This window comes from Falco punctatus (genome assembly GCF_963210335.1).
Source record: "Falco punctatus genome assembly, chromosome: Z".
Taxonomy (NCBI): Eukaryota; Metazoa; Chordata; class Aves; order Falconiformes; family Falconidae; genus Falco; species Falco punctatus.
The window spans coordinates 29,236,107-29,260,346 of NC_137586.1; the positions used below are offsets into that span (position 1 = coordinate 29,236,107).

A 24,240-nucleotide genomic window follows, 5' to 3' on the forward strand; every position below is an offset into this window, starting at 1 on the left:
TATTTGTTTTAAATGGCTAGGATTTTGCTTAATTAAATATGGAATAAAACAATCTCTAACTTTACCATCTTCTTTTGAGATAGATAATGAGGTTAGAACCACAATATGTTATGTGGTGTATGTACTAGTGTATGCTTATGTAAGTGTCCAGCTGTCCTGAGGTGAATCAGCAGTGACAGGTTTCATAGAAAAAGTTAGAAAAGATGGTCTGGGTAAAAAAAATGCAGTTGCGTTTGTCCATAAACTGCACAGCATGTCCAAGTTTAAAAAAAAAAAATAACATGGGAAAAGGATGCTTCAGGTTTCACCTCATACTAGCCTTCTCTTTGCTCAATCTCTCTTGTACTCGAAAAGGGTAACAAAGCTAGTGTGATGATTTACTTTTTCTCCTCTTATTTTTTAAGTTTAAGAATAAAGAATCCCCCTCCCCCTTCTGCTCTGTTTCTTTTTCGTTAACTCTGCCAGTACATTATTTGCACTACAACCATTATAGAGGAATACTGCTAGAAAACTGGTTCCCTAGGAGTGCTTATTAAGCATCATCACCATTTGTTTCACACAGCGGTACTAAACAAACAAACAGAAACCTCAACCCCTCCTCCCAGTTTAGAGTGATAGATGACCTTAAAGAGAGCTAGTAGTGCCAGTGGAAAGGTTGTGGTCTACCAAAGATAAATGGAAATACATATATGCTATAATATAAAACTTACAGAAAATTAGGTAATAACTGGTTTGCATTGTGCCGTAACCACTGGGCTGAGCATGCTCGAAGTCAAGTGTATTTCTGTGTGTTACAGAGGAGGAGTTGTGGCAGAACAGTCATGTGCCACTCACTGATTTGACCACGAGTGAAAGGAAGCTTGGTTTGTGCAGCTGTGTCTCACTGATGTGATGGCTCCTGCATTGTGAAGTGAAGCCTCTGTAGGAAAATACTGGGTTATTATAATGAAAACTTTATGTGTAGTGCTCTCAGCAGAGATTTTTAGGAATTTTTTTTGATTCGATACTGGTTGAATTAGTTTGAACTGAGAGGAGCATGTAGCTTCCTGAGGGAGTAGCCACAATGCTTGGAAATGAGATTTGTGGTCTTTTACCTGTCTGTTGATTATTCATCATTTTGCAGTAAATAAGATTGATATTCCCACCAGTTTTTATGCTGCCTCAGCCAGCTTTGCCCTGATTAGGTGAAATTGTGTGGAAAAACTTTCCAGGCTGATCATGCAAGATATATATATAGGTATATATATATATATATATGTGCATCTCTCTGTGTGTATATATATCATCTTATTTCTGTAAGTATTTAGGCTCAGACTACTCAGTGGAAAATGATCACACCTTGCAAGATATCAAGAGGCATCTACAGCTAGATGGGTTTGTCATCACTTTGAATGCTTTGCCCAGAGGGGCTGACCGAGCTTAGGAAGTGAGTAGCAGAGTTAGGGTTTACAACTTTGAGGATTTCTCCAGCTGAGAGAAATTTTGTCGTAAAGTTTTGGCCTCCCTTAATGGACTTCAGTCAGTCAGTGAAATTTTGGGCAGTGAAAACATTTTCAGAATGGGTTACATGCTGAGAAACAGACCCATATGAGGTTAGCCACGCTGTTCACATGAGAGCTCTGATCTCTGCGGAGTGTGTGCACGGTGACTGCTCTGAACTCAGGCTCAGCTCTTCTGTGAATTTCCTGAAACAGCTGCTTATCAGTTGGTATGTGTTGCTGCTTGCACATTTTTACTGCTAATGCCTGGGAAAGTTGGGTGTTTGTGCATCCTGTACTTACCTATTGTTAATATTCCCCATGACATTCTGTGAAATAGAGGGGAATAATACCTTGGTGCTTGCTGTTAGCTTTTAGTTTTTCAGCTCCTGGTAACCGCTGGCTTAAGCTAAAAGAAATGGCTGGGCTGGAGGGCAGGATGGGGCAGCCCAGGCTTTGCTTTAGGGATATATACAGAGTGAGCAGCACCATGCACCCTACCTTCAGCAAGCCCCAGCGCTGCAAGCTGGTCAGGGAACTACATTACTCAATTACTAAATGCGCAGTGTTTCCGTGTGGGCTTTTTTTGCTGCTGTTTTCAGTCTCTGAATGGGCCTGCTGTGGGATCTCACGATCTTGCAGGAGGGAAGGCGGAGTAGTGCAAACTAGCGGCAGTGCAGACCACCAGCAAGCTTCATGGGAGAAACCAGCTGGGAAGGCTGGAAGGGGCATCTCGGTGGTAACCACTTCCAATGTCCCTTTACTGTCTCCTGTGAAACTCCCCCCACTAAAGTCAGGGGAGGCTTATAAATCTTGTAGGTATTTGGGTCAAAATTCAGAGACTTTTAGGAATGTAAAGGTGTAACGTGTATACCTGGCCTGTTACTAGCCTAACTCTCCTAAGATTGCTTTCTGCATAGGATGCAACTTCTCTGATGGATTCCTGCCTTTTGAAAGCCAGAGTCCTCATAATTCCTTTAAATCTGCCCCTTGATATCTGAGGAGTCTCCATACTGATGTAGAAAATGTTCCTGGCAAAAATGGCACACCTGTCGGCTTGCAACACATTTCCCTATCCTGTTTTATTTTGAGTTGTGTTGTTGGGAATATTAAGCAGCCTACTGCAGCATCTGTGGTGTAGGGGCAGAAGCTACAGTCTCACCAAGAGCAGAGTTGTTTGCCTGATTACACCCATATAGAGGCTCAGAAAATTTCTGAAGAAAATCTAAAACTAGCGCAAGCCTGCCACAAGTCAACGTGATACACTTTGATGTCATAATGTACATTAATGAATTTCATTTAATCAGCAGATCTGGTAACATCAAGATTAGGATGTAAAGAATAAAGATAATAAATCAATAATATCAATAAATCTTGTCTAGAATTAGAGGTTGGGGTAAGACAGTTGGCAGGAAATAATTCAAACACCTTCACTGGGTGATTTGGTTATCTTTTATTCCTGTTCTTTATTCCTCCTACTTCTACTTAATGCAGATTTCCACCCATCCTGTAACTGAGCTGGTGCAAAACACAGCTGGCCGTGAGGCATATTGAGAAGTCTGAGGTCTGTTCCCCTCCCATCCCTCTTTAGTGTCTGCCTTGTAGAAGTGTATATTGCTATGCCCACTGATGATTTTGGCAAATTTGGTAATAAACTGTGTAGGTTCCACCTGATGGTAATCAGAAGCTCTCTGCCTTGACAACAGAAGCTTAAAAAAATATTTAATTCCTTCATAGTGTCCTGAAAACAAGTTTTAAGCATCGTGGTTTGAATGTTAGAAGGGAACTCTTACTGCCATTAATCAGTGTTTGAATGCTGAAGAGGATGATACTGTAAGCTTTTTCATGAGGTCTCACCTTCTGGAATTAAGAAAGTCTGTTTAAAAAAGCAAAACAAAACTGATTTTTGTAGAAAACGTGATCACCACTGGGTGCATTGGACATAACTTTTGTTCTTGTGGAAACTACCTTGTTTCGATCTGAAATATTCTGTTTTGGTTATTATTCTGAAATATTATTCAGAGATACTGTTTTTCATTGTGGTCAGGTGTTTCACGGTTCCTTTATACCTAGACAAGCCATACAGCTACCACTCTGTGAATACCACACAGACTTGTAAGTGCACTGTGGAGAGTGAGTCTGTCCCAGTTTTGGAGAGAGGATGGCATTCAGCAGCCCTGAATGCATTTTAAGATGTGCTCTATGCAGTACTCAGCTGTGCAGCAGCTTGTATTGGTAAGACCAGTGCTTCTCAGTGTTGCAGAGGAAGGAGCTCATGTATCTGTCATCCTCGTAGCAAGTGATGACACAGATGAGCACAGTGGTCCATGGAACGTGTTTTCCTACAGTATTTCTCTCTGCAGGATGAATAGATGAAATCCATAATGTTTTTTAAGAACTGTCCAGTATCTTTGGGCTGCTGGTTGTATCTCTGGTTTTGTTTTGTTCTTCCTTCAGAAAGAGGCAAATTGCTTAATGTGTAATTTCTTAAGTACAATACTCAATCGGCAATATTTATTTGTAGCGTAACCAAGGCCTTGAAAGTTGTTCACAGGGAGGAAATAATTACATCTTTAGACAGTAGTTGTCTCTTTCCATCGTGCGTCAACACTAACTTGCAGTATTTATCAACACTTTTTAATAAGATGATATATATATTTACAGATAATATTCATATGCATAGAGTAGCTGTGATTCCTAGAGATATTTTTTAAGGGTGTTATATCTTCATTGTTGCTTTTGAATGCTATTTTATTGTGGCAACAATGTAAATAAGTACTGTTCTCGCAGCTTCTGGGAGGGGCTGGCTGGTGTCTTCACAGATCTAGAGAGTATGGGAAGTGATTCCTGCTGTTCTGTCCCACTTTCTCTCAGCAACCCGTGTGCTGCTGACAACCAAATGTTGTCCCAACAGTCACTTTCCTTCTGCCACTTACCATTGCTGCAAGTCAAGAAAATACAGTAGAATTTCTCAAAGCTGCCTTTTTTAAACGTTATTTTTACCTTTAATACTTTGGCTTTCCCAGCAAAGAGCGGCCACCACCAAGTGTTATGCCTTTTCAGTCTCCCCTTCCCACATACTTGCTAACTGGCACTTTTGGCGGGGGTTGTGTCTGTAGCTTTTTGGGGCATAGCTGCATGCAAAAATACTTCAGGAGGGGAGGTGATAGAGTGGCATTCACATACACAGCTGTCTTTATTTCAATATGAGTTTAAAACTGCCGAACTCCAAAATATACTGCCATAAGTGAGCACCGCCAGAGTAACTGTCGGTCACCATATATAGGGTGTCAGGGTTTATGAGCTGTCCTGCAGCAAGGCCAGCTGCCTCAAGCTCTCAGCAGAGAGAGGCGGATGCTGTGCAGAGCTGTGTATTTGTGGGCATTGCTGAATTTGTGGGGAGGTGATGGTGGGAGGCACATTGAAAATATTGATGTACCTTTATAGCTTTTGTGTGAAAGGCCGCCTCCCACTTGAGGCAAAAATCCCATCAGTTATGGAACGAGAAGTGTTGCTCTTTAACATCATGCAAAGGAATTTGACTGCTTTTTATGCTCGTCCTTTCCCTGCACCTGGGAGCAGACTAGATCACAGAGAGGGATATTCCCATCTATTTTGGCTCAGGGACCCCCTGCTGTAATTATCAGCAGTTCTCTGAGCATGCTTTGAAAGCCCTCTGCTGCTTCTGCAAGTCCTACGTGGACACCCTAAGGGAAATGAAATGCTGAATACCTCTGAAGATCTGCAGTCTACTTTTTGTAGTTGCAGCGTCCACTGCTAAGTTAAACTTTCCTGTGCCTATTGCACTTACTCAAGAATGTGTTCTGGTACCTGCGATGTATAAGCCCAAACCTATTTTTTTTTTAAAAAAGCTACCCACTACAAATATCAGCAGTAATCATAGCTAATCTAATTATTGTTTTAAAGCAACTGTTGCTGTGTGATTTATGCACCAAAAGACAAATATGACAATTCTCTTAAAGCTAGCTAAGGGCTAATTTCAAACAAGTAGAGGTGCATATAAAGTCATGAGGTTTTATGCTGCAGCTACTGAACTTCAGTTAAGGCTAGTTTGCAATCATCCAGTTCTTTATTTGCTATCAGCTGTGAGAGTAGTTCACAGTCACGAGAACATGGTGTGACTTGGCATATCAATTTGTGAGATGTATGGTGCCCAGTAAGGCTTGAGCAACAGTTCAGATCTGTCCACGTTTGCCATCTTCTTTCCCAATTTGGTGGGAGTAGAGACAATGTAAACTGAAGAAATTGACTAAGGAGTTTTGTTATTTAAGTGCTACTTACCTTTCTTAAAATTGGCCCTTAAAGAGCACGCCTTACTTGACAGTTGCTGATGAAAATAGTGCTTGTCTATGTGTCCTTGTGCCTGAGCTATCATGTAGTGAATTTTAGTTACACTTAGGAGGGAATTAATGCTGGCTTTCACCCTTTAAGAACTTTATTGTGATGTGACCTAGCCAGCCTTTTCTCATTCTTGGTAATGTCCTGTTTTCATAGTAGTCGGAGTTCAGTGTGATGGTAGCAGGTAAGAAACATAGTGAAATCTGTTCATGTCCTCAGATAACTGAGGATAACTTTTTAATCTTTTTTTGTATTCTTTTTTCCAGTTCTAAATATGCTTTAAAACAATATCTATAAAATAAACACTTGCATTGTAATATTCAGTTACATATATTAATATAGTCTACTTCTTGAATCAGAACATTAAAATAAAAATTCATACACAGTGTTCAACATTTCAGTTCTTCCACAAGCTTTGCCTTAGCATAGTTTTCTTGATATTTCTTCTCTCTTTACATTTTTCTGGTGAAGCAGATATCCTTTTACCGTGTTGGAAAATTTGTTACCCTGTTTACAAGTTAGTATTTCATGCTGGTATTTCTGTACTGGTAGAGGTAGGCAATAACAGTTTTTGTACTTTTGTAGTCTTTGAAAATCAAATCATATTTTTCTCAACAGGGTGTTTCCCCAGCTTAAACAATTGCAGAGAGCTTTCACCTTGCTGGAGGCCTTCCTCCCTGAAAGTGGAACTGCTTTTTTGAGTAGGAAAATGTAGAATATTTCTAAATACTGTGCAATCTAATTTCTTAATCTTTTATTTACGGTATTGCTTAATGGCACAGTGGATATGCCCAATGTGTAAGTATGTATGTCTAAGATATGTAATGGTATTTAGAAGTAGGGAATGGAAAATGAAATGTTTACTTAAGGAAACTTTTGCCTAGCTTACACCTTTTCTGCTTTTGAATCCTCACTGCAGGTTAATGTCAGCATGCTGCCTTCTTTTTGTTCATTTTCTTGGCAGTGTTTTGCTATTAGATATACATTGTCAGAAACAAAGGGCAAAACATGGATTAATAATTAGTGATAAATGTGTCAACAGAAGTTCAATTGTAACCTCAGTGCTTGCTTTTGCTATTGTATTGTGAGGAGGAAAAAAAAAAAAAGTCATTCCAGTACAGCAGAAAGGAGCAAAGGGTAAAAGTTAATGTTTCCTTATATGTGATTAGATGGCTTTAGAAAATTAAGAAATTAAAGATAATAGTAGGAAAAGTATTTGCAAAAGTCTTTAATCCTAATGTGTCATGCCGTCTTGTAACATTTATGGCTGTCTGTCCTCTTCCCTGTCAGTAAAAATGTGTAGATGTGTACCAGTTCCCATTGCTTGCTTTTCAGCAGTGTACCTGTTGTTCTGAGGAATGGGAGCAAGTAAAAATTAGGGCTGGTTCCGTCATAGCCTTCTGTGATGGAGTGACTGGCTGGGCAGACAAGGGGAGAGCAGTGGATGTTGCCTACCTTGACCTCAGCGAGGCTTCTGACACTGTCTCCCACAGCAGCCTCCCAGGTAAGCTCAGGAGTGTGGGTCAGGTGAGCGGACAGAGAGGTGGGTTGAGAACTGGCTGGACGGCAGAGCCCGGGGGGCTGTGATCAGCGGCGCAGAGCCTGGCTGGAGGCTGAGGCCAGCGCTGTGCCCGGGGTCAGTGCTGCTCCAGTCCTCTTCAACTCGCTCATCAGGGACCTGGACGCAGGCACAGAGTGCACCCTCAGCCAGTTTGCTGGTGACACTAAACTGGGAGCGGTGGCTGATACCCCAGCAGGCTGTGCTGCCATCCAGCAGGACCGGGACAGGCTGGAGAGCTGGGTGGAGAGGAACCTCATGAAGTTCAACAAGGGCAAGTGTAGGGTCCTGCACCTGGGGAGGAACAACCCCACGCACCAGCACAGGCTGGGGCTGACCTGCCAGAGGGCAGCTCTGTAGAGAAGGGCCTGGGAGGTCTGGTCAACAGCAAGTTGCCCATGAGCCAGCAGTGTGCCCTGGTGGCCAAGGCGGCCAGTGGGATCCTGGGGTGCATGAGGAGGAGCGTGGTCAGCAGAGGCAGGGAGGTTATCCTTGCCCTCTGCTCTGCCGCGGTGAGGCTGTGTGTGGAGTGCTGTGTCCAGTTCTGGGCTCCCCAGTTCAAGAGAGACAGGGAATTACTGGAGAGGGTCCAGCAGAGGGTAAAAAGATGATGAAAAGATGATGAGGGGAGTGGAGCATCCCCCTTATGAGGAAAGGCTGAGAGAGCTGGGCCTCTTTAGCATGGAGAAGAGAAGACTGAGAGGGGACCTTATCAATGTCTACAAATATCTTAAGGGAGAGTAGTGTCAAGAGGATGGGGCCAGGCTCTTTTCAATTGTGCCAAGTGACAGGACAAGAGGCAATGGGCAAAACCCTGAAAAATAGGAAGTTCAATGTGAATATGAGGAAGAGCTTCTTTACTTTGATGGTGACAGCACTGGAACAGGCTGCCCAGAGGGGTTGTGGAGTCTCCTTCTCTGGAGACATTCAGAACCCATGGGGACACAATTCTGTGCAACCTGCTTTGGCAGGGGGTTGGACTAGATGATCTTCAGAGGTTCCTTCCAACTGACCATCCTGTGATTCTCCCTAGATAAGGTGCATGCAACCTTTGTGACAGAAATAGTGAAAATAAGTAGTTCCTCCAAATAAGTAAGGTAGGGGAGAAAAAGCTTCAGCATATCTAAGATAAAAGCCAGGGAGAGAACTTCTGCTGTAACATCCTTCCCCTATAAAAGCATTTCTCAAGATTTAAAATCAGTAAAAGATTATCTGTATCACTAAAAAGGGGTGGGTTTAGGCTTTGTAGGGAAATTACACTGGCTGCATGTAATAAAGGGACCCATAAAAACAGAAACTGGATCTTCAGAACTTTTCCTTTTTACCTGACTGGGACAGACCTTGTTCAAATTCAGCTGCTCTGTTCTTGATTATGCATGAAGTGAGGGAAAAGGGGGGGGGGGAGGGGGAAGGTATAAATAAGTTGTGGATTTTATATTTTGCAGTTCTTCCAAGAAAACAGATGGATCTGCTTTTAACTCTGTGTTGATTTGTTCGCTGTGGCTGAGGGTTTATCACAGATCCATAGGTGCTGGGGCTGGGGAGAGCTCAAAATACAGCTTAGCTTCCTGGGGAATGGGTAGGTGGATAATAATGTATAATAATAATCTCAACAAAGGAAGTGTGCCTCTGCTAGGACTTCGGTCGTATAGTTTGAGGAGGGCATTGGTAGCTGTGCAGCAGCTTCTTTTGCTCTCTGGATAATGCGAGTGAATATAAAAACCATTTTTTTGTTGCTAAGATGATTTGATTTAGTTTTAGTTCTATATATGCCACGTAGTTTCCTGCCTGGGAGTGGCCTTCTGCAAAATAACACATGAATCACATTGAAAATGCATTGTTTCATTGACAGTCCTGCTGTGCTGCTCTTTAGAAGGTTAAGCTCTTGTGTTACTTTTTTTCTAGAGTTTCATTAGCGGTGAAAGATGCGCTGCCATCTATTTATGCCCATGTGCTCATATGATGACTGATAAAGATACATCTTCTTTTGCTATTTCTTTATTAATGTGCTGCTATCCAATAATAAATCAATCAAAAGTATTTTAAAGGTAAGATATTTATAGATCTCCATAGAAAGGTACTGTTTTTGCAGTTTGTACTGGACTTGATCTACTATCTCAGAGTTATAAGAAGGCAACTTCCAGATCTGTATGTCATTTGGAGAATTACAAATTTGATTCTAGCTTGATGTGTGCTGTGAGAAATAGATGGCCCCTTGTTCATAGAGTGTGCCTGCTTGTGTCAGCGCCAAGATGTATTTTTGGCTGATAGACAATTTGAATGAAAGCTGAGTTTATTGGGATGTGACTGACTGGTGCAAAAATGTTTGCAGTGCTGAAGGTCCTCAGTGCTGTGCATGGCAGCAGTACTACCCTTGTCCCGGCAGCTGGATACCCACTTGCGTGAGCACCTCTCCTTCCTGGCACCCTGTGGCAGAGCAGTGTGTACATCATGCTAGCAACCAGGTGCAGGGCCTTGGATCATAATTTGTATGAGAGACGTAATTCACTGAGTTTTAATGCCTGGCTCCCAGAGGTGAAAAGTTCTTGCGCAATTAATCAATCGTCGATCTCAGAACTTTACACTCTCCACCTGTTTGAAAAAGAAGGGGGGCATGAGCATGAGAAGATGCTTTGGATCATTAATGCAAGCATTAGCTCACCCTCTCTCTGTGGAGGAGGAGGAGAAGTTTTGTGAACTCTATGCTAACTTAAATTACTCTGATTAAGTGACAAAGTCCCTGAGCATTAGGAACAGGTTGTTTTGATATTAGTTTGACTAGCTGGCAGAGAGGAACACCCCCTGTGAGGGACAAGTGCGTTGCCCCAACTTGTGGTCCCCTCCTTAGGTAAGTTCTCTGCAGGTGGCTACATGCAGCAAGATGTTTGTGGCCACATGCGAGGCAGAGGCAGTACCTCACTGGCAGAAAGCTGACAAGTGTTTCTGTGCAAGCTGTTAAGCAGGAGGAGTTTGGAGATGCCCAGATAGGCTGGCTCCACTGTGCTCTGCTGCAGGTGCTGCCAGGTGGTCTCCAGTTGGTTCATGCCAGCTTCAGGTCAAAATGTTGGTTGGGTTTGGTGACTTTTTGCATGCTCAGTAACAAGAGGCAGTTTTGCCTGTGGCAAGGTGGCTGACAGGTTTTTGCTGCCATGAAATCCCATGTCCCTTCTGCCACAATGTGCAGCCTTGCAGGCCACAGGCTGTGACGTGGAGATGGTGGCTTTGGAGGAGGAACAAGAGAAACCTGCTCACCCCTGCAACGAGTGCAAAAAGCCTGAGTGGTCTGTGGCCAGGGGAGGTGGCAAGAAAGACTGTGGACACATGCTGGCTGTTCCTGAGGGATGCTGTATGATGGGGTAGGAGGGGAAAGCAGCTTGGAGGATGTCTTGAGTGTGTTCCTTGGCCAAGCTGAAGCTGCATGTTTGTGGTCTCAGTGCAATGGAAAAGTTGGGAGGGGTGGGGATCCCCTCGTGTTTCCATAGGGCCATAGCAACTTAAAGAGAAATGGGCCCATGTTAATATTGAGGTTGTAGATGCAGTCTAACACTTACTGGTGATGGATGTTGTTGGTGTGGACTGTAGAGTCATATGCGGAGTAGGACTTTACAGTCCCCTGTTGTAAACTGTGGTAGAGGAAAAGAGAGAGGCTGGCCCTTGCAACTTTGTCTCCTTGCCCATAGTTTTCCATTTTCACTGTGGAAAAAGCCCGTAATTTCTCTGTTCCTATATGGTAGGGACTGGTTGATACTGAAGTCCACAGTACCCTTATAGTAGGAAAAGAAAAGAGCTGCTGGGGTTTGGATGTTGTTTTGGGGCAGCAAGCAGCATCTAGGGCTAGATGGAAACAAAGCTGATCGGCTGCTGGAGCTGTCTCGTGTAAAGATAGACATTCAGCTGGGACCACCATGGCAGAGCTACATGGGCAGATGCTGCCTAGACAAGTCTTTGAACTTACCAATTGTCCTGCAGCAATTGTGGTTGCAATGCATGCCACCCTTTTGTCATAGCAGATTTATGGTTGCTCTGACTATGTGTAGAATCTCAGACCTAAAATCAAGAGACAGACTGAGATTTGGCAGTCTTTCACACCTGTGCCACTGATTATGAAATGTCACCAAATACTAAATTCTTGAGCACTTTGTAGAAGATTTAAATTTGTCCATTTACTAGAGTCTCTGCTTTAAAATCCTTACAACTTGTCTTAGATGGAAAGTCTAAATGAGATCATAGTGCATTTCATAAGCTGTTTATAAACATCATTGACTGGTTTATTAATCTCAACTTTCAAGTTTATCTACCTTTAAATTTACTTTAAATAAGCAAATTCATTTAAAAGTATTTGAATCTGCAGATGTGGTTTTACCACAGTTATTCAACTTTTAATGTTTCAAGCCAAAAGAGTGGAAAGGATGCTGTGTTTCATCCTGCCCCACTTAGTGAACAGATGTTATGGGTAGTTTATGTACATGCTGTAGAAGAGAAAATGGGACTGCTTCTTCTGCCAGGCACAGCAGCTCTGGGGTTGTCAGCACGGGGAGGCCACAGGTACACTGCAGCTGGCATGCATGCATCATCCCCAATATACATTTTTTCCTCTTCTAATTTAAGGCCTGTTCTGGAAGCCTTTTTATTTGTTCTCGATGCTGGATTTGGGTCTTTATCACAGTAGATGAAAACACTGCTTAGCATACATGTTGTTTCATTTCCTTCTTTAAGAATCATCAGACTGAACTACTTCAAGCCGTGGAAGTCTCAGCCCTCCTGCTTCTCCACAAGAAAAATGTGGATAGCCCAGTTGCATCCTCGGGGCTCCCTGTCGCAGCAAGCATTACAACCCATAGCAATACCGTACCGGCCTGAATTCATGTACTTTCATATGACTCATTATTCACTGGCATAAATCAAAGGGAGTGTCTTCTACATCACCTGTTAGGAATTTCAGGTCTAAAAAAAAAGTTGTGTTTTTCTACCCTGAATTGTTTTTCTTTTTCTAGTTGATCCCCCACTCCACATCCCACCCCCCTAATATAAACAGAAATCAGTTTCTGAGTTACAACACTGTGGAACCTTCTGAAGGTTTGGGGTTTTTGCTTCTGTAACATAACGTGATGGCAATGATGTCAAGAACGATTACTAGAAGAGATAGGTAGTCTGGGAACATTTGCAGGGTGTGGGGGGGCCTTGCAGCACTATGTGATGGGTATCATCTAAACTTACCTGTCCATGTTCAGGCTCACTGCACTTGAGCAAAGATCATGCTCTTGCACATTAGATATAGGCCACCATGCAACAGACTGGACAAAGCAAGAAGATTTTAGCCTGGTTCTATATAGACTGGGTGTTCTCTTTATCAGGAGTGACAAAAGCATGCCACCTATGATGTACAGAATCCATACAGGCTTCCTTTTACCAATGAACGCTAATCCTGATAGTGAGAAAATAGTAAGAGTTGCTACTCCTGGCTGACAGTGAGCCTGCTGGATCTCGGAGAACAGGTATGGTTACCTGAAGTCTGTTAGGCTAACCTGATGTGCGTTTGGGATCGTTGGGAGGGCTGTGTCCAACCTCTGGCCTATACTAGGGAAAGCTGCTTGTGCTGCAGGTAAGTTCTGGTTTGTTTTAACTCTTCTCTTGTTTGACAAAAATTACTAAAACCGAGGGTTTCCTTCCCATGTATTAGCTGGTTAGAGCCAATCTCATTTATGCTAAGAGAAGTATTGAATGCACTTCACCCTATTTTGTAAGATTGTTCCTGCAGACAATTTTTTAGTAAGATGCTGTTCATGGCAAGGGTCTTCTGTATGGTGAATATACATGGAAGAGTACAAATCGGGCAAGTAAAATGATCTGGAGATGGGAGTTGCCATATGAGCTGGGAGAGAAGATTGAGGTTTGTAAAATCACAAAGGGTGTGCATAAGATGAATCTGCACTGATGCTCACCAAACCCTGCAATGCAAGAATTTGGTGGCATTCGGTAAAATTTGTAGGTTATCAGTTTACAACAAGAACAATGTATGTACTGAGTATTGACAGCCTGGGACTTCCCACCCCATGAAGCAGCATAGGCAGGCAGCATTGGCAGGGTCAGAAAAGCTAGTCAAATTCACAGGCAATTTATGTGGTATTGAAATAACACAATAAGGAGATACCTTTAGATATTCACAATCCAACCATTGGTGCCAGAAGAGCACAGAAGCATAGACTCGCCATCAGGCATGTGTACTCTCCTTAAATAGGATCTCTTGTTGCCACTATTGAAAACAAGATAGTCTAGATGGACTATTTTGTCTGGCCTTCACAAGATGCTTGTTACTGTTGTGTCTGTTGGGTAGTATTTAGAAATCCTTCCCCTGTTGCTTGGTACCAGCAAGTCAATGAGTAGCTTGTGTGGAACAGCTGATTTCTTTTCTGGATCCTCCAGACCCATTTGGAAATTCCGTATGAAGGGAAACTAAAACCCAACAGCTGATGGTAGAAGAGCATTGCTGTTATCACTAACAAACGTGACAAAGCAATACTGGGGAGGAATTCAGAAAATTGCTGTTATTTAGGGTAGCTAGAAGGATGCAATGATTTCTGAAAGAGTTTCATATATGTCCATTTTCTGAGGCATTTTCTGCACCAAAAACTGCCCAGTAAAGCCTGGCTCCTGTGCAGTAAGGTGGCTGGGGAGACTGAAGCAGAAACTTTGCAGAAGCTCAGCTCAGGGGATGAGGAGGAGACCGTTTTCATGTGTGCAGAAGAAAACCCCTTAGACAGTTTTGTTGCTGAAGGTTGTGCATTTATTCTCTGCTTGCAGTGTTTCAAAGAACGTCTTCAGAATTTCTTAGCGATTAAGTGTTCTTTATTGTCGGCGCCGGGCGTACGGGGGATCCTTCCACCAATCGTACACACCCAGAGGGGCAGATTATCTTATATTTATATAATGAAACAAAGAATATTCCATTAACGCCTATACATATTCATTACCTGATCCCGCCTACCCTCGCTTCGTATGCTAATTAGCTTATCAGTCTTTCACGCTTGCGCAGATTCTTCCAAAAATTGTGGGCCGGGGTCTTTAGAATGTGGGCAGTGGTCTATGGGAGGAAGGCTGTAGGTCTTCCTCATGGTGTACTTTTCACCTTTTGCTCATTTGCACTGTTCTTATCAGTCTGAGGTAATTTATGCCCTTGCTGGCCATCTGCTTTTCTTGCTTAATTATTTCTTTTACCCTTATCTGCCCTCTCCTGCTGAAGCGTTCCGCTAAAGTTTTAACACAGAAGGTCAGCGGATAGGCGGATGTCTAACAAAGGATAACAGAACAGACACCACAGGTAGATGAGTAACATGTGGCAGTACATGATATCTACAATTGTTACAGTGGCTAACAAACATAATGTTTATTCTTTAATTCTATTCTAAAGTTCGTTCACACTACATCACTTTGAAGCATATGCTTTAGTTATTCTAGAAGCAGTAGGTTTCCCTCCAGGTCTTGGCCCTTTGCTTTCACTGCTGTGTTTCAAAAGTGATGAGTTGGCAGACTTGTAGAAATCTTTCCCAGGGTTTTTTTACAATACCCTTGTAGTTCTACTCAAAGACATCCAGCTGTCCCGTTATCTCCTTGGTAGGGCAACTTGCTTTGCAGATAAGGAGCACAGCTCCCCTTGCAGAGATTTGCAACTTTCTTGTCCGAACAGTCTATATGATCTTTCAGACATTTTAACCCCTTTGTCGCTATACAATTACAAGCTTATTTATGCATTAAAATGAATATTCGTTTATGAATACAAACTTGACCATATTATTTACAGCTTATTCACATCAGCAGAGGTAACAAACCAGGTGGAGAGCTTAATGCAAGTCTGCTTCAGAGAGGGGGAAGACAATTTAGGACATCCCAATGAAAATGACTAATGGTTAATTCCAACATAACTTAAGAAATAAGAGCCTGGCATTGCAGCAGTTGGGAGTTTGTGGTTCAGAAGCAATAAAGCTCAAGAGTCAGGTCTGATTTTTTTTGGTTTTGTGGCAGAAGGGAAGCACGTGCCCTGGCTGGGAGCACTCTGACTGTTCTTTCAGCTTGCTGACTCAGGTCCCAGAGTTTCTGAGCCATCGCTCCCTTTCTACCAGAGCTTAGCTCAGCTTTTGCCTGGAGCTGTGTTGTAAAAAGAGGCCTTTTACAGGCCAATGCCATATGTGGAGGGAGTGAGGAAGGCAGGCAGGTAAATTAATGCTGACCGTAGCCATATCTTGTTAATTAACTTGCCTGCTTAAAGGATTTACAAGGCTTCTTTTGCTCCCAGCGTACTGCAGATCCTGCAGAAAAAAAAATATACCATAGTGAGAAGTGGCTTTTTTTTTGGTTGCTTTGTTAAATATAGTCCAATATAAATTGCCTGTCATATTGCATGTAGGAAGAATTGGCTCTGGATCATGTCTGTTGATGGAGGAGGCTGAATCACAACAGGCTGCTGCCTGAGAGAGGCTGCAAGAAACACTGATCCCAGGGAATTTTTACTTTTGCATTTTAGGGTGGCCTAGGCAAACAGCCTGTGCTAGTGATTTATTTTGTTCAGTTAGTCAGACTTAGGCAGCAACTGAACTTGCATAGTTTTGCTTGTGATTTGGATGCAACATTAAAAAGGCATTTGCTCTAGAAAGTATGTGAATGGGTAAATTGTTGCATGATTAAATAATTAAGGGAAATTTATAATTGTTCACAGTTTACTCTTATCTCAAAGCTGACTGCTCTGTGTCTGACCTGAAAAAAATCCACATGCCTGCATTCTTACTTGGTTTTTAAATTTAAGAAACAACAAAAACAGCAAAAGTTTTCTGCCTTATAAACTTTGCTTCTCAGTCTATTGGCCCCCTGTTTTGATAAACATACGGATAAGAAGAACACAACCACATCAGGGGTAAGACTGAAAAGAAAGTATCAGTGAGATACACAGTCATTCTCCCAGGGTAGATACCAACCACAGAGCAACTCCCCACATACTTTCTCTTTTGCTGTTGCTGGCTTCAGCCCTGGCTTCATCTAAATTGTGCCTGGCATATTTGGTTGAGTGTACAAATTAGGTTGCAGACATTCCTGTTTACTGTAGAGCTGCACAAGTTTGGAAAGTGCTTGCCCCTCTGGCTGAGCAGGAGGGATTTCCAGTACCTATTTCTTCTTGCAGCTACAGAAATTACCAGTGTGTTTAGGTGGGTTTTGCATGTGTCTTGGCTTTTGTTTGCAAATGTTATCAGCATCTTTCAGAATGAAACTGAGCGAGTTCTACTGCCTGGACAGCTCACAAGTGAGAGGGAAGTGTCAGGCAGAAGTCTTGTTGCACTGATGTGTAACAGGAATGGAGCAGTACCGGTTCTTCCTCCTGTGTTGCATCTCATGGGTTGACTTGTCAAACCTCTCTATCCCAGGTCTACTTAATCTCCGCTTTGCACTTGCTGGACAGGATTGCAGAGCTGGTTTCCCTCCAGGGACCATCCTCTGACTACATCCACCTGAACAACTGGGAGCTGGTACGCCTGAATCCTGCACAGCTCTGCCCCGCAATGCTCCCCATTTTAGTCCAGATATTAAGCAGTAGCATCTTGGTGTATCAGCCACACTCGCCCTGTGAGTGGTTCAGGATATCTGCAGATCTGGAGCTTGTGCTGAGTGGCTGACGTGACCATTTACTCTTAACAGTCTGCGCGGGCCATGAGAAAAAAGAAAATTTATATGCATATCTACTTAGCCTAAAGCGCTGTTGCCTGGGAAGCCAAGGCCTGTCTTCTTGAATCCCACAAACAAGCATGTGCACATCACCATTTCCCACGTGTGACTGCGGCCCCTGGACAGGACAACTTTCATGATTGTTTTTCTGGGTTAAGAATTGAGTTATATTTCTCTTCTAATTACTGTGTTGCCAAGAAACCATTCTACAACTGCTCTTATATCAAAACCTCAACTGTTTTGTGTCTTAAGCTGGTCTTGCAAACACCGGGCTAAAGCAGGAGCCTGGATTTCCTGCACGGTCTGTGCCCCCTGAGTCTACAGCTCTGCTGTGTGGATGCCAGAACTGATGCATATGTACATAGATATTTCTGGTGCACAAATAGGTGTAGGTGACCTGACAAGATGCAGCACAAAGGAGGAGCAAGGTTCTTGTCACTTGTGATTAGGACAGGATTAAGACATAGGCTTTATGTTCTGTCTAAAGAATCACCATTCTGGAAAAAAAAAAAAAAACGTAAAAGCTTGGGTGTCGTGATAGTTTGTAGAAACTGAGGATCATGTGTGTTTAAGGTTTCTGCTATTGAACCTCAGGGCAGAAGAGAGTTTGAATATCTCATTCAAAACACTTTATAAACAACTGCTTCATTGAGCAATAACACTTCATATAGCTAGTCTCTGCTTGTTTTGCATTTGCCCTAGGGTCTGTAAATCACAGTATTCACAGGCACGCATGGGGTGAGCATGTAAAAACACATGGGGAGAAATTTGAAGAGTTCGGAATGGAATATATAAGCTTGTCTACAGATTTTCTTTTGTAAGATGTCTGTGCTGGAGAACATGCTTTGCTGTAAAGCAGGCTAGATGTTCCTTTTCTGTGTATTCTAGCTGGCCTCTGGTGTCATCCTGTGCCTTGCTCACATGAGAGACTCCTGCAAAGTGCAGCTGTTGGGGTGTGTGTTGCTGGGGGATCACAGGCAATACCTTTCTAAAAATGCTCCATGTATGTGTCAGTGCAATTTCAGAAATTAGGTTCACAATGTATTGTTGTGGCTCAAAGCAGTTTGAATTCCCTTCCTCCATCAGTCTTTTGAGCTAGGTCAGATTTTTCCCATACTTTTAACAGCTGCTTAATAGGCAGGTTGTCATCTGCAGCTGCATTTCATCTAAGGAAAAAAAAAAAAAGAAAAGAGCCAATTCTTCCACTTACCTTAGCTAGCTTCTTTTCTCCTATCTGTTGGACTGACTTTGCTTCCTAGATTATTTTATTAATCCTCACTTAAGCTCAGAAGCATCACTGTTTTAAGTAGAGGTGAACTTGTTTCTTAATGGAGATACTTAAGCCTGCACAGTTTTGAAACCAATAGAAGTGTACCTAGAAGGGAATTTGTACCAGGTCAATTATATCTCTCTAAGCCACAACAAAATGCAGACCTGAGGCTCTGTTTTGGCTTTCAGCAGTGTCTTTATTAATTTTATGTCAGTTCTTACCTCAATTGCATTTGGTTCTCGTTATTAGGAAGCTCTCCTCATGTGTGCCTGTGATGGTGACTAGTGTTTTTGAAACGGATAGGATGGAGCCTAACAGGTTTTACTTTTAAACCCATGATGAGTTTCCAGGCACGCCGAAGCATGGGTTTTAAGTTGGGGCTCACTTCGGTGGTTGACCTGCTTTCATTTGGGACTGCATTGCACCTAGAAGAGGTGGGTCCAGGTGGGACCCTGCAAGGCCCCCTCCCATCCATCTGCCCGTACCCATCCCTGGGTGCATACTCTCACATCTCCCTTTGTACCAGTGTTATTGGTGGTACAGCTGGTGGTGCAGCTAGTGTTGCAAGCTGAGCAAGTGCAGGCAACCAGCTAACATCCAGCTCTGCAGGAGCACGGAGACAGGACTCTGGAGGACTTTGGCCAGATGGATGCAAATCTTGGGTCAGGTTTCCTGAGCAGCCTCCTTTGAGCTTTCTTTGCTTCTAGAGGGATAGGAAGCTGCAGAGTGTCAGAACATGAATTGCCTGATAAAGCAAGAGCTATGTTTAGACACTGTGTATACAATGGTGCAAGACTTCTGCTGCAGCACTGTACAATAAGCATAACGAAAGCAGGGAAGCACACCTGTTTACAGCACTAATGAGAAGCACAGAGCTGTGCTGAACAAATTAGAAGTGGGTGAATTAATTCAGCCCTGGTTTACGCTTGGGTGCATTGCTGGTAGAGTCTGTGTCCAGCAAAGTGCAGCCTGCCCTGAGACAGTGACTGTCCTGAGAAACTTAACATGGAGACAGATAATAATTTTTGAGTAAGTGTTCATTGTGACTCAGTAAAAATTGCCTTTCTTGAACTGCAAACATAACTTTATATCCTCATGGCAATAGCAGAGATGGAAGTGATTCTTGAAAATTTCTTCATTTGAAAGGAAGTAGTTAATATTTTCCTAAAAGCTCATAGGTTTCAAACTTTGGTCCTGGCTGCAGACTGGGCCAGCAACATGCTTTTCTGCTTTTTTTCCTCTGTGCTTCATTGTTTCAGACATTTGATAATTATTCTTACACCTAGAATCTTGTGATGGGCCTCTATGTCAGGGTCTGTGTTGGATGCCTGTTTATTTTGTTGTTTGTAGTCTTTTGCTTGTACAGCCTTTACCACGGCTTCATGTCCTGCCCTCCGTTGAACAAGAGATTGTAAATTTAAGAATATATGGCAGAGTGTGAGGAGGAGGAGTTGCAATTGGAGGTGTTTCTGCATTCTTGGAAAACTGATGTCAGGACTGTACTAAAAATGAAGTGATTTGTGCTTATGTTCCTTGAAGGGGAAAGCTAAGCTGTATTAGCCTGCATGGTGGACCTCTGACTTTTAAGAGACAGCCAGCTTCTCTATCGGTTGGTGCAACTTTGACTCAGATTCACATGGTGCTTGCACTAATTCATTTCTGGGTTTCTTTTCCTCTGTTAATCTGCTTAGCTTTGAAATACACCCATGCATGTACTGTCAGAGCCAAATCAAATCTAATTGGAAAAATGTGACTGGTTTGTTGAGGAGCTGTCAGCTTAAGTCAGACTGGGGTCTGCAAAGCAGGGTGTTCTGCATACACCTAAGCTCCACCTATCTGGGTCAACAAAATGAAATGCTGTTTGGATTGTAGAAAACTTGAAGCAGAGCCAAGAGGAGGTGTGTCTGCAGCCCCAGTCTAGTCAGATCTGTTGCTCTGAGCATGATGGTTGTGATCAGGCTGCCCCTGTGGTGGGCCAGGGAGGAGAAGCAGGAGCACGGCTGCAGAGCCAGCAAGGCTGGATTTGCAGAGCTAGGCAGCAGCCAGGTAGCCAAAAAACTGCTGCTGGGTTTGTTCCTGCCTCTCGCTTGGCTTCTAGCTTGGCAGCCACCCACCCAGGGCAACCGCCCTTTTTCTGTACCAGCAGCCTGAGCTTCTGGCAAGCACTGCTTCTCCACTGAATCCGCCACATGTGGGTTGACAGAAAACCTCACACCCAGAAAACCTCTCACCACTGGGACCTGCATGGGACAGGTCTTGCAGTCAGCCGTGCGCTGTCCCAGCAGTCTCTGCCAGCTAGCTCTGGTTCCCTGACCTCACAGGTGTCCTCACAGCTGCCATCAGCTGCTGGGTTTGTCCAGCAGTGGGGATGCATGTGCTGGCCTTGGCTGTGTCTGCAGTGGGTCCCTCTGCCCTCACTTACCATGGGGGACATGTGAGCTCAGAAATTGCAGCTGGTCCCCCACTTGCTGGTACAGCTGTTCTGTGGGGGGTCTTTACATAAAAATCCTCTAACCCTGCCTGTGTAAAACATTGGGTAGCCTAAAACTTTACATATATGCCAGCAAAGTGAGGAAGCTGCTGTGGTACAAGGGAGTCCAGGGACCAAGCACAAAAAAGCTGAGGGCAGGCCAAAAAACCAAGGCCAATTGCAAATTCAGCTGGCTACATTGTCACTGAGGACAGTGGTCCTTCTTGGAGGTTGCCAGAGAGCCACAATTCAGCTTCAGATGCCAGGACAGCTGTGGATTTTGTAATAGCTAGGACACTGATTAAGAGGAATATAAATTACTCCTATGGTGAAGTCCACACTGAAGATGATACTTTAAACACTCAGAGATGTCCACTGCTTAATGTACCTAGCTTCTTAAAACTGTGTGTTCTTAACTGCCTTTTTCTTGTCTGTTCCAGGTTGCATGTCTGGTTGGACTTGATGCATGGTATTTGCATGACACCTAACAGCCTAGCTCTGGATGTGTCACTGAGCAAACATGGCCTACCCAGCAAATACTAACGGCAGCGCTACAGGTAACTAATCTGGAACGCTTTTCGCCCTTCGAATTATTAATTCTTTAAAAAAACCCTCTTTTTTCTTAAATTGTGAAAGTAGCAGCAGTTAAAACTAAATACTGAAAACTAATTTGCTGGTAAATCAGAGCCTGTCTGTCCTGCCACACACCCCCCTCCCCCCATCCCTAATATTTTAAGTATATAAAGTGTTTGCAAAGATGTAAGGACTGGCACTCAGTTGTTTAGCATGCAGCGCTCTCTGCTTTCAAGGAGCTATTCTAGCTTACACCAGACTCTGAGAAGCCTAGGGGTTTGCTGCAGAAAGTCATGTGGTTGTTATCCTGTGTCTCTAATTAACTTGTGAGATTAACCAGCTCTTACACATCGAATCTCCAGCGCTTCCTGGTCAGCCTTACTTGTCAGGCTGATTTTTGTTTCCTGCTTCTCAGCAAAACCCAAAAGCATTTCTCAAGCAACATCAAGAGGAGGTGTTCAGTTCAGTTCATTTAATTTCACTTTTTCATTATTTTAAGAAGCTCCTGAGATGTCTGTTTTGGTTGGGTGACATGCTTTGAAACAGATCGCTTAGTGTTCAAAGGTTGCTGAGGAGGACTGACAGGTCAGGAGGGGGCAGAGGTTGCAGATAACAGCACAACAGCAGGTTCCTCCTGTGGTTGTGTCAATATTTTCGTGTTCTCCTGATCACTGCGCAAACACAGCTTGAGCCCACTAAAGCTGAGGCTGCCACAGTGGGATTACATGGAAAATTTCAAGTGCGCGGCAGGAACTTGCAGGTGCTTCTTGTGAGACCTCCTAATGTAGGTATGATGGGAAATGGATTTATCAATGAAGGCTGTGGTTGCTGGGATCACTTTGAATATCCAGGGAAGGAACATTAAGTATCTTTTGTTATCCATGTTATCAGAAATTTCAGCTCCGCCCCCTGCCCCCTCCCCCCCCCCCCCTTAAGGCTTATGCATTCGAGTTCAAATGCTACTCGCTACATAATGACATACATACATTGAGAACTGGCTTATCTAGGAGATTTTAGCACCAACCTCCTTTGAAAGTATGTTCTGGTATGGAAATAAATCCTAAATTACTCACTGTGGTCACTGTAGAATTGTTCTAATTAGTGCAAGGGATTACAGCATTTGTGTGAAGGGCATTAGAAATATGGAGTGTCATCTGCAATTCATGCAAAACAAGAAGTCTTTTTTTAAAGGCTAGTGGAAGCTACATGAAGACATTGGAGTTATTGTTATCTGTTGATGATTTAAGATTAAATTTACCGATGTTGTTAAATCCTGAGACTGATGAAAAAGGTTATTTTCCTCTTCCCTCCTCCCCATTTTTATACAATTAGAAGTATACTCTATAAGAAAGAAACTATATCCTTTTGTAGCCTTTCATAATCCTTCTGAGAAAGCAGGCTTCAAAACTTCTGTTGTGTGACTTAACTGTAGCTGTTTACTGCCTAAACCCCCCATGTAATTTGACTTTTTTTAGTAATACGCTTTTAACTGAAGTCATGCAGAACAATTCCCTCTGCTTACAAGGAAAGAAAAATTGTGCACGGAGTGTTACTGATTGGTTTTTACTAATTCCGCCTCCCCCCCCTGCCTCCCCAGCAGTAGAACTGTCTATTGAAAAAGTTGGTAGGCTGATAGGTAAAGCTAAAAGAAGCTGAATGCTTGTACTGGGGATGTGTTAATGCAAGATGAAGTTCTAGTTTCAGGATTGTTATGCAAACAAGGCTTCTTACAGGGTAGAAGCTGTTTGTTCCCTTATTCGTAGAAAGACGCTATAATGACTTGCAAGTATTTAATTCAAAACTAAATTGGACAACATTTTACAGAGACTGTCAGGACTTGTTGGCTTTGCAAACCCTTGAGGCCGGCGTTCTAACATGCAGCTATATATGCCCCTGTCTGCAAATCCTCAGCAGTTCACAATGGACAGAGTAATGGGCTGCAAATACCTGTGATTTGTTGTCCTGCCATTGCTGCCTGGGAGAAAATGCCTTTGGATGAGCAGGAACTGATTTGGGCGTTGGAGTATTGAAGCAAGTTTCTTAATTGCATGGAGCTCTAAGAGTGGAAAGACCAACTTCAGGGGTGGTGTTTCTGCACCCTCTGAATCAATCAGCAGCAGGAAAAAGAACTAGAAAGACTTGTTATGGACTACTCAGCTGCATTTATGTTACTTGAATATTTTGGCAAGTTTGACCACATGTTCAGCTGCATTCAAGTACGAGGTGACTAAGGAGCAGTGGTTTGCTTTGGTTAACTCGAGAATGTGAGTACTTGCACTGTTAAATGATTATACCTATGTGCTATTTTGGTAAATTTTTTTCTGTATAAAGCCTATATGGACTGCTACTGCCGATAAATTCTGTGGAGGAATGCTTGAATTTGGAACTTGTTTCCAGGAAAGGATCAAGCTGTTTTGCATTTGTATAGAGGTTTTTTTTTAAGTATGTTTATGGGAAGTATATTTGTTGTAAATATTTTCAGTGAGTGTGTATGCCAGATAACCTACAAAGCAAGTGATGCGTTTATCATGAAAGCACCTATCATAAATTTTTCTGCCCCTTGCATATCTTGGTAAAGACATGAACTTTAAATGTGGCAAATAAATAACTGAGACTGTGATTTAGACTTCAGTACTGTTTGTCAATAGTTTTGTTTGCTGCTGACAATAGTTTTGTTTTATTACTCTATTCCAGGTTTCATTGCACAGAGGTCTTGTACTGAACTGTATTTCTGTGAGCTGCAAGCTTATTTGTTCATTTTAATACATTTTAGAAGTCGATTTGGAGACTTGGTACTGATTTTGCATTAGGCTCTGTCAAAGTT

General features: G+C 42.9%; 1 protein-coding gene across 2 annotated transcripts in view; it reads left to right on the forward strand.

The window, feature by feature from the left end:
* The window catches only part of KANK1 (KN motif and ankyrin repeat domains 1), a 106,335-nt gene that overhangs the window by 30,028 nt on the left and 52,067 nt on the right, over positions 1–24,240 (forward strand). The window contains exon 3 of one of the 2 annotated variants that reach the window (XM_080372225.1): positions 21,284–21,400. In XM_080372225.1, coding sequence (XP_080228351.1) covers positions 21,364–21,400 — 37 coding nt within the window. In that variant the 5' untranslated portion in view covers positions 21,284–21,363. Of the gene's footprint in view, positions 1–18,328; positions 21,401–24,240 lie in introns of those variants that run through there. The other variant, XM_080372226.1, reaches the window with a different exon arrangement.